At 49.1% G+C, this 10,965-nt stretch overlaps 1 protein-coding gene across 3 annotated transcripts; it reads right to left on the bottom strand.

The window, feature by feature from the left end:
- Positions 1-116: 116 nt before the first annotated feature.
- asns (asparagine synthetase) lies at positions 117-10,262 on the bottom strand. 3 transcript variants are annotated; one of them, XM_080485648.1, is made up of 12 exons: positions 10,136-10,262; positions 7,757-8,012; positions 6,386-6,623; positions 6,136-6,321; positions 5,412-5,513; positions 5,161-5,292; positions 4,804-4,926; positions 4,504-4,610; positions 3,921-4,021; positions 2,184-2,265; positions 1,806-1,961; positions 117-390 (listed from the first exon to the last, which is right to left on the bottom strand). In XM_080485648.1, the coding sequence occupies exons 2-12, from the start codon at positions 8,003-8,005 to the stop codon at positions 166-168; spliced, it is 1,701 nt and encodes a 566-aa protein (XP_080341774.1). In that variant the 5' UTR covers positions 8,006-8,012; positions 10,136-10,262; the 3' UTR covers positions 117-165. The 3 variants fall into 3 exon arrangements, with proteins under 3 accessions (XP_080341774.1, XP_080341773.1, XP_080341772.1); XM_080485647.1 differs by having other exon boundaries at positions 4,804-4,930; positions 5,165-5,292; positions 5,412-5,516; positions 10,136-10,248; XM_080485646.1 differs by having other exon boundaries at positions 5,412-5,516; positions 7,757-8,006; positions 10,136-10,243.
- Positions 10,263-10,965: the final 703 nt, after the last annotated feature.

The raw sequence follows: 10,965 nt of genomic DNA on the forward strand, positions 1-10,965 counted from the left end.
TATAACAGCTGAGTATACACACACACACACACACACACACACACACACACACACACACACACACACACACACACACACACACACACACACACACACACAAAAATACAGCAGTCAGTCAGATTCAATCAAATTTATTCATTTCATGGGTCCTGGTCGGGGTCTGGTCTATAGGGTGACAGGTTCCTGGTCTGGGTCTGGTCTATACAGAGACAGGGTCCGGGCTGAAGGGTCGGTGGCCTGGGTCCAACGGGGCATCCAGTACCGGGGGATCCAGCTGGACCGGTTGGGGTACATCCTCTCAAACACCTGCCGGTAGTAGAAAGACTCTCTGGACTGGGGGGGGTTGTGAGGTAACAGCTGGGGGGCCTGGACCAGCTGGTCCTCAGACACCTGGAGACACACACACACACACATGAGGCTACATGCTACATGCTAAAGAGCTTCAAGGCTCACTCCAGATGGTTTTTCAACCAAAAAGAACCAGGTTCTAGTTCAGGTTCTAGATCAGTTCTTAAATGAGCACCACCAAAGAACCGGTTCTTTTTCCACCGTTAGCGGAGCCAGTAGAGCTACGTCACTGCGTCACTCCAAAACGTGAAACATCACTGATTTCACCAATGTAGCACTGAAGGCTCATCCAGGAACCAGGAGACGGACTGGACCAGTGGTTTAGTCCGGGTCGCTCCATCTAGTCTGACCTGAACCTCTGAAGCACCAAAGAGCCAGAAGACATTATGTCTCTTCGTCTCTCTATTGGGGTTTTTTCATGTCCGTCTTGCTTTAGTCCAGAGCTCCAGAGTGGACATAGAGGGGAATAATAAGGTGTGAATGAGCCTGGCTCTTATTTTCCACCATTCCAACATTCCATAGTGACTTTCTGCTCCTTTCACTTTATTTCTGGACGTGTCTGAATCAAAAGCTTCAACATGGAGGAATGGAGGTGTAGAATGCTGCTCTACAGCCGTTTCCATGGTAACCTAGGTAAACACTCTGATTAAAGTTCTCTTTCACATGAAGCCATTAAAAGGCTCATTTTAGCTCTAAAAACTCCAAGATTTCATTTACAGTAGTTTGTAGTTTGTTTAGTAGTTCCTGAGGAACCAGAAGTCTGGCTTCATTTGAAAGAAGTTCTGTGGAGCGTCTCATAGCGGCGCGCCCCCTGGTGCCTCACACTGCCTTGCTCAGCGGCTGCAGCTCCTCAGCCGGCGGTCAGAACGTAAAACAAGACCTGGACGTGACGTTAGTTATAATCATGTCACCATGAAAAGTTTGGAAAATAAAGCACAAAGGAAAACTGCTTCTAAATTCTATCTGACGTAGCTGACTGACAGGTGGAGCTCTGCAGCATCTCGAGAGCCGCGGCTCCCCGAACGCGAATGAAATAATCCCGTTCCCTCGTATTATTAACTTATTATAGCGTTCCCACACGTTATTTAAATTTTTTCTCTATAACCACTCTGGGGCTCCGTGTTCGCTGGAGTTTTCAGAAAGACGGTTCAACCCCACTTCCTCCAAGTAGGTAGAGATACCTCCAGAGATACCTCCAGAGATACCTCCAGAGCTACCTCCAGAGATAACTCCAGAGATAACTCCAGAGATAACTCCGCCCCCAGCTGATGACGCGTCGGGTCCCAGTCTGGCTCCTCTCTGGTCCAGCAGCGAAGTGGGACCAGCGTAGCACCAGTTTAGCCCCTGTTTGACCGGGGAAAGACAAAGGACTGGTGCTAAGGCTGGCCCTGGACCAGAACTAGAACCTGGTTCTTTCCAGTGGAAAAGCCCCCACAGTAGCGAGGCTACATACTAACCAGAGTTTCCATGTGCTCCTGCAGGCTGCAGAACCAGGATTTCTTGACTGATGTCATCCCGTCACTAAAAGCCTCCTTCCGTCTCCACAGAACCTCGTCTGGGATCAAGTCCAGTCCTCTGAAGGAGTCTCTGAGGAGGTGCTTCTCCACGCCATGCTGCACACACACACCAAGGAGTCTCTGAGGAGGTGCTTCTCCACACACACACACACACACACACACACACACACACACACACACACACACACACACACACACACACACACACACACACACACACACACACACACACACACACACACACACACACACACACACACACACACACACACACACACACACACACACACACACACACACACACACAAGCTCTCTAACCTGTGGGGTCCTCATGCCCTCAGGCAGTGACAGGAAGTATGACGTGAACTGGTGGTCCAGGAATGGAACCCGCAACTCCAGTCTGAAAGAAACACAGAACAACACCTGAATCCTGGAGTACGACCAGTGATTAACCGACCAGGATATCTCTGTTACCTAGATTAATATACCAGGATATCTCTGTTACCTGGGTTAACATACCAGGATATCTCTGTTACCTAGATTAACCTAAAAGGATATCTGTCACCTGGATTAACATACCAGGATATCTCTGTTACCTGGTTTAAAATACCAGGATATCTGGGTTATCTGGATTAACATACTTAGATATCTCTGTTACCTAGATTAAAATACTAGGATGTCTGTGTTACCTGGATTAACATACCAGGATATCTCTGTTATCTCAGTTAACATACCAGGATGCCTCTGTTACCTAGATTAACATACCAGGATATCTGTTACCCGGATTAACATACCGAGATATCTCTGGTACTTGGATCAAAATACCAAGATATCTGTGTTACCTGGATTAAAATACCAAGATATCTGTGTTACCATGATTAACCTACCTAGATCTCTGCTACTTGGATTAACATACCAGGATATCTGTTACCTAGATTAATTTACCAGGATATCTGTTACCTGGATTAACATACCAGGATATATTTTACCTGGATTAACTAACCCAGACATTCTGGATCCTGATCAGCATCAACAGGAAGCAGGTTATCAACTCACTAGTTCAACCAGAGTTTCCCTCCAGGATCAGAGCGTTCACCTGAAAGGGGCGGAGCTTGCAGCATGTGACCAATCACAGAGGGAGAAACCCTGCAGAGCAGCTGACTTTACCATAGAGGAGCAGTTAATCTCTGAGATTATGAAGAATTCCAACCCATCCAGCAGCTCAAAGCAACACTGCTGCTGCAGCCAAAGCCAGAACCTTGCTGACTTGGTGAGATTAGAGCAGATTAATTCATGGGACAATAGAACCAGAGTCACTTTCACTTTATTCCAGCAGAACGGTTCCAGGCAGAGCTTCCTCACTGCTCTTCTTTTACTTTACATTTTACCTCCACTGGTTCTGAGGCGGAGGTTCCTCCGTGTGAGTGTGTTTCCTGTTGGAATATTAATTCATCACCGTGACGACAGGAGTAGAACAAGAACAAGAACCAGAACCAGAAGAAGAACCTCCTTCAAAGCTCAGAGACCAGGATTTATTGGGTTCTGTCAAAAAGATTGTTCTAGATACTTTCTCTTCTCCTCTCCACTGCAGCTCAGAGCTGAACCTGCCCACCAATCACCATCAATTAAGAATGGGCGGGGCAGTTTCCAGGAGATCTGATTGGTCAGGAGGCGGAGCTTTACACTCACTGTGATCTTATCCAGAACATATCCTGCTCCAGAGCAGGTTAGACATTCAGAGTCAGTTACCATGGTGATATATCCTGGGAAGAAGTGAACCAGCGTCATAATACGGAAAACCAAAGTTAATCCTGAAGTTACCAAGATAAGAGAAATCCAGAGTTAGTCCTGAAGTTACCTGGACAAGATAAAACCAGAGTTAATCCTGAAGTTACCTGGATAAGAGAAAACCAGAGTTAATCCTGAAGTTACCTAGATAAGATAAAACTAGAGTTAATCATGACGTTAACTAGATAAGAGGAAACCAGAGTTAATCCTGAAGTTTCCTAGATAACACAAAACCAGTGTGTGTGTGTGTGTGTGTGTGTGTGTTACCCATGTGCAGCAGTGGTTCGATCAGCACGGAGAACATCAAACATGTAAAGTTCCTTCAGCAGACGAATGGTGTCTTCTGCTGCTGCTTTAGGACTTGGAGCCTGCAGGTAGAACCAACAACTCAAAGGTTAGCTCTATGGTAGAACCAACAACTCAAAGGTTAGCTCTATGGTAGAACCAACAACTCAAAGGTTAGCTCTATGGTAGAACCAACAACTGGTGAACTGGGGAGGCCAGATAGCAAAAAGAGCTTGAGCTAAGTACTTGGAAGCTTGTTAGCTCGGTGTTGTTAGCATTCCGGTGTTGTGCGGAGAACTACATCATGTCATCTTGCTTTTCTTTTAGTTTGTTTAAGCTGCTGCTATGACCCCCCCCCCCCCCCCCACCCACCCTGCCCGCAGCCGGGTGGTCCCCCCTTCCAGTCAACCAGCACCCAAACCAGCCAGCTGGCCCCACACCCACTGGGGTCTATTGTGGGCCCCTCTTGCTTCCCCTGGAGTGTGTGTGTGTGTGTGTGTGTGTGTGTGTGTGTGTGTGTGTGTGTGTGTGTGTGTGTGTGTGTGTGTGTGTGTGTGTGTGTCACCTGGTGGAAGTACAGGTAACCCTGCGTCAGCTCGTCTGAACCTTCTCCAGAGAAAATCACCACACTGTCTGTTTTCTCACGGATGTACTTCGATACCAGGTACATTCCTGGAACACACACACACACACACACACACACACACACACACACGTCAAGAAGCTTAGATGGTGGTGGTGATGTTAGGTTGTAGTCTGGGTGGTGTTGGAGTGGTGGTGATGGTGTATTCTGGGTGGTGTTAGGTTGTAGACTGGGTGGTGTTAAGGTGTAGTATGGGTGGTGTTAGGGTGGTGATACACTCACCCACAGAGGCTCTGACGGTAGTGATGTCATAGCTCTCCAGGTGGAAGATGACATCATCGACGGCCTGAAGACCTTCGTCCACACAGAAGTTCACCTCATGGTGTTCACTGTTAATGTGAGCAGCTACCTGGTGACAGGGTGAGTGAGTGAGTGAGTGAGTGAGTGAGTGGGTGGGTGGGTGAGTGGGTATGGGCGGGTGAGTGAGCGGGTGGGTGAGTGAGTGAGTGGGTGGGTGGGTGGGTGGGTGGGTGAGCGGGTTAGTGGGTGAGTGAGTGAGCAAATTTTGACATGATATAAGATGAATGAATGACACACTCATTTGAAGCAGTGAAGCAGTCAGATGAATGAGTGAAACACCAACCTTGCGAGCAGCCAGGACGTCTGGACTGTCGGCGGCTCCGATAGAGAAAGTTTGAATCGGATACTGAAGCTCCGCCTCCTTCGCCAGTTTGACCAATAGAGCAGCAACCAGGCTGGAGTCCAGGCCGCCTGAACGCACATCATGCACACACAGATCAAGTACCATGAAGTAGTATGAAGTACACATCAAGTACCATGGAGATGTTGGGTAACGGAGGTGATGTTGGGTGACGGAGGTCAAAGGTCACCTGAGAGAAGACAGCCAATGCGGCGGTGGGCCATTAGTCGCTTCCTGACGGCGTTCTCCAGCAGGACTCTGATGTTCCGCTTCACCGTCTCCTCGTCCAGTCCTGCTGGAGCGCAGCGTTACTTCAGTCAGTTTCATGGCGAGCAGCGGGGTCTTACCGGCGGACGGCGGGGTCTAACCGGTGGACGGCAGGGTCTAACCGATGGACGGTAGAGTCTTACCGATGGACAGCAGAGTCTTACCGGCGGACGGCGGGGTCTAACCGATGGACGGCAGAGTCTTACCGGCGGACGGCAGGGTCTAACCGATGGACAGCAGAGTCTTACCGATGGACAGCAGAGTCTTACCGGCGGACGGCGGGGTCTAACCGATGGACGGCAGAGTCTTACCGATGGACAGCAGAGTCTTACCGGCGGACGGCGGGGTCTAACCGATGGACGGCAGAGTCTTACCGATGGACAGCAGAGTCTTACCGGCGGACGGCAGGGTCTAACCGATGGACGGTAGAGTCTCACCGATGGACAGCAGAGTCTTACCGGCGGACGGCGGGGTCTAACCGATGGACGGCAGAGTCTTACCGGCGGACGACGGGGTCTTACGGGTGGACGGTGGGGTCTTACCGGTGGATGGCGGGGTCTAACCGGTGGATGGCGGGGTCTAAGCTGCGGACGGCGGGGTCTAACCGATGGATGGCGGGGTCTAAGCGGTGCACGGCGGCGTCTTACCAGCGGACACGCCCTCCACGATGTCATAGACGGCGTGAGCCGGCTCGGCGGTGCAGCAGTGGAACTGCTCCATCAGGATGCTCTCGACCTTCCCACTGGGTTTCAGATCCAAAGTCTCTACGTATCCCGGCGGGAACGCCACGATGTCGGCCGGACCGTCGTTTCTGTGAGTGACGTCCACCAGACCTGCAGTGAGAACAGACACGTAGAGAACGCTGGAGAACCCTGGGGAAGCGTTCAGGCTCAGTACCTTTGGCCTCGGAGCAGACGGCCAGTAAGCCATCGTCTGTCAGGAGCTTGAAGAGCGGCCGCACGCCATACGTGTCTCTGCCCAGGAAAAGCTTCCTTTTGGCCGTGTCCAGCAGGACGAAGGCGAAGACGCCGTCCAGCAGCGCCGCCATCTTCCTCACGCCAAAGCGGTCGTACAGGTGGAGCAACACTTCCCCGTCCATCTTGGTCTGGAAGTCGAAGTCAAACTGTTTCCCCAGCTGGAGGAAGGAAACTAGGTCAGTGAGTGAACCCTGACCCCAACTTTAACCCTGACCCCAAACCTAACCCTGACCCCAACTTTAACCCTGACCCCAAACCTAACCCTGACCCCAACTTTAACCCTCACCCCAACTTTAACCCTGACCCCAAACCTAACCCTGACCCCAAACCTTAACCCTGACCCTAACTTTAACCCTGACCCTAACTTTAACCCTGACCCCAACTTTGACCCTGACCCCAACTTTGACCCTGACCCCAACTTTAACCCTGACCCCAACTTTAACCCTGACCCCAACTTTAACCCTGATCCCAAACCTAACCCTGATCCCAACTCTAACCCCGACTCCAACTTTGACCCTGGCCCCAAACCTTAACCCTGACCCGAACTTTAACCCTGACCCCAAATTTAACCCTGACCCCAACTTTGACCCTGACCCCAAACCTAACCCTGACCCCAACTTTAACCCTGACCTCAAACCTAACCCTGACCCCAAACCCAATCTTGAACCCAACCTCTGGCCCCTGATCCAGTGGGTGGAGGTGTGTTTTACCAATCAGTGGTGGATGGAGGAGGTGGAGGCCTCTTACCGTGCAGTGGAGGGTGTGGAGGGTGCGGAGGAGATGGCAGGAGGAGGTACAGGAGGTAGAGGAGGTACAACAGGAGGAGCAACTCCTTACCGTGCGGAGGTTGTACACCTCCCCATTGTAGCACAGCCACATGAAGTTGAAGCGGTGGAGGAGGTACAGGTAGAGGTAGAGGTACAGGAGGTACAGCAGGAGAACAGCTCCTTACCGTGCGGTGGTTGTACATCTCATTGTAGCACAGCCACAGGAAGTTGAAGCGGTGGAGGAGGTACAGGTGGAGGTAGAGGAGCTATAGCAGGAGGAGCAGCTCCTTACCGTGCGGTGGTTGTACACCTCCCCATTGTAGCACAGCCACAGGAAGTTGAAGCGGCGGAGGAGGTACAGGTGGAGGTAGAGGTACAGGAGGAGATACAGGAGGTAGAGGAGGAGGAGCAGCTCCTTACCGTGCGGTGGTTGTACACCTCCCCATTGTAGCACAGCCACAGGAAGTTGAAGCGGTGGAGGTAGAGGTACAGGAGGAGGTACAGCAGGAGGAGCAGCTCCTTACCGTGCGGTGGTTGTACACTTCCCCGTTGTAGCACAGCCACAGGAAGGGGAAGCGGCTCAGCCTCAGTGGCTGCATGCCCGTCAGCTGGTCCACCACCGCCAGCCGGTGGAAGCCGAAGCAGCAGTTGGTGAAACCGTCGATGTTCTCGAAGCGAAAAGCGTCCGGACCGCGGTGACAGACCCTCATGGCGCTGGACACCTGCAGGGACAGGCACCCCTCACTGCCAAACAGGGCCCAGATCCCACACATGCTGCGGCTGGCGGGACCAGGAGCCACAGGGACCAGGACCAGGAGGGACCAGGCCCAGGGGGGACCAGGATGGAGACAAACAGAAACAGTCAGACTGAGAACTGAATAATAAAAGTCTGGATCTTCTGAGAAAAATCTACATTTTTCTAAACTTTAGAGTCGATTTAAACCTCAAACCTGCAACTGAGCGAGTTAATAACTCCTTAATAACACAATACATTATTACCTCACCACACATTAACCTCATTATTTTGTTTCGTTAATAACGTACTATTAAAACATTACCCAACCACATATTAACCTCTTTATTAATACATTACCTCACCACACATTAACCTCATTATTAATACCTTATCATGTTATCAACACGTTAATAACATATTATTAATACATTACCTCACCACACATTAACCTCATTATTTACACATTATTTTGTTAACACATTCATAACATATTATTAATACATTACTCAACCACATATTAATCTCTTAATTAATACAATATCATGTTAAAAACACGTTAATAACACATTAATACATTAACCAACCACATATTAACCTCTTTACATTACCTCACCACAAATTAACCTCTTTGTTAATACATTATCATGTCATCTACACATTAATGACACATTATTAATACATTACCCAATCACATATGACCTCTTTATCATTACCTCACCACACATAAACCTCATTGATACATTATCATGTTATCAACACATTAATACATTACCACACATTAACCTCATTATTGATACATTATGTTAACACGTTAATAACATGAATACACGATCATATCAACAAGGTAATAACAAATACATTACCTAACCACACATTGATCTAATTATTAATACATTATCATGGTGAACACATGAGTGATGCCAGGTGGTGAACACATGAATGGAGAGTGAAGCCAGGGGGTGAACACATGGAATGAAGCCAGATGGTGAACACATGGAATGAAGCCAGATGGTGAACACATGAATTGAGAGTGAAGCCAGGGGGTGAACACATGGAATGAAGCCAGATGGTGAACACATGAATGAAGCCAGATGGTGAACACATGAGTGGAGCCAGGGGGTGAACACATGAATGGAGAGTGAAGCCAGATGGTGAACACATGAATGAAACCAGATGGTGAATACATGAATGGAGAGTGAAGCCAGATGGTGAACACATGAATGAAGCCAGATGGTGAACACATGAGTGGAGCGAGGTGGTGAACACATGAGTGAAGCCAGATGGTGAACACATGAATGAAGCCAGATGGTGAACACATGAGTGGAGCCAGGTGGTGAACACATGAGTGAAGCCAGATGGTGAACACATGAATGAAGCCAGATGGTGAACACATGAATGGAGAGTGAAGCCAGGTGGTGAACACGAGTGAAGCCAGGGAGTGAACACATGAATGAAGCCAGATGGTGAACACATGAATGGAGAGTGAAGCCAGGTGGTGAACACGAGTGAAGCCAGGGGGTGAACACATGAATGGAGAGTGAAGCCAAATGGTGAACACATGAATGAAGCCAGGGGGTGAACACATGAATGGAGAGTGAAGCCAGATGGTGAACACATGAATGGAGAGTGAAGCCAGATGGTGAACACATGAATGGAGAGTGAAGCCAGGTGGTGAACACATTAATGAAGCCAGATGGTGAACACATGAATGGAGAGTGAAGCCAGATGGTGAACACATTAATGAAGCCAGATGGTGAACACATGAATGGAGAGTGAAGCCAGATGGTGAACACATGAGTGATTAAGACTTAAAAAGTTGAAATACATTAGAAAACTTCCGGTGTGTGTTTGTTTGTTTGTTTATTTGAACACTTTAAACAGATTAAAGAACCGGAAGTAGACGTTCCTCCACCTTCATCCAAGGCACATCGAGCGGCGGAGCAGCGGCAGCGGCAGCAGCGAGCGTCCGGATCGGCTTACAGCTCGAACTGCAGCCGCTCTCTGCTTCCAGGGAGTGAATCACAGGAAACCGGGTCTGTGAGCGGAACCTCTCAAGGAGGCAACCACTGAGCAGAACCTCCGGTACCGATGAAAAGTTCCCGGACGGTTGAGGAGGAAGTCTCGAGCTGCAGGAGAAACACGTGAGAAGATGAAGTGAAGAACTCACCGGGTTGAAAGAGTCCAGATGAACAAGTGAGGAAGAGGAGGAGGAGGAACCGGCTCCGTTAAACACGTTAGGTGATGCGACTGATGCAACCGGCTCCGGTCCTGCACGTTGACTGATGCAACTTGAAGCTGCCCTCCACTGCATTGTGCATCAGAGGGCGGGGCTCAATGTGGGCGGAGTCGAATGTTGAAATGGGCGGGCTGATACATAATCGAGGTTCATGTCGTGAGAGAGAACCAAAAAAGTAGAGAGCCAGAGAGTTGAGAACGGGAGAGTCAAGAACCAGGCAAATGTATTAATAGAGCACAATTCAAACAAAAAGAAACTCACAGAGTTTTACAAAGAAATAAAATAAGAAATACATTAAAACTTTTTATTATTAAGAGATTATTAAGACTAGTTTACTAAGTAAAATCTATTGTTTATTCTACATCCTGTGTATCTAGGAATGTTTTAAGTCCTAATTTAAAAGAAGTGAGTGTGTCAGCAGTCTTCAGGTGTTCAGGAAGTTTGTTCCACAGGTGAGGAGGTAGGAACTAAAAGCTGCTTCACCTTGTTTCTTCTGACTGTAGGGACAGTGAGTCAACCTCTTCCTGATGACCTCAGAGGTCTGGAGCTTTGATCTTCTACAAGTCAATCTGAGATGATTTAGGCCGAGACCCTTCAAAGCTTTCTAGAGCAGAAGGACCATTCTGAAGTCCTTTGGTACACAGGCAGCCAGTGGAGAGGGTGGAGCAGGGGGGATAAGCTTCACCCTCAGTGTGATGGTGTAATGAGCTCCACCCTCAGTGTGGTGGGGGAATGTGCTCCACCCTCAGTGTGGTGGGGGG

This window comes from Lipophrys pholis (assembly GCF_963383615.2).
Source record: "Lipophrys pholis genome assembly, chromosome: 17".
Taxonomy (NCBI): domain Eukaryota; kingdom Metazoa; phylum Chordata; class Actinopteri; order Blenniiformes; family Blenniidae; genus Lipophrys; species Lipophrys pholis.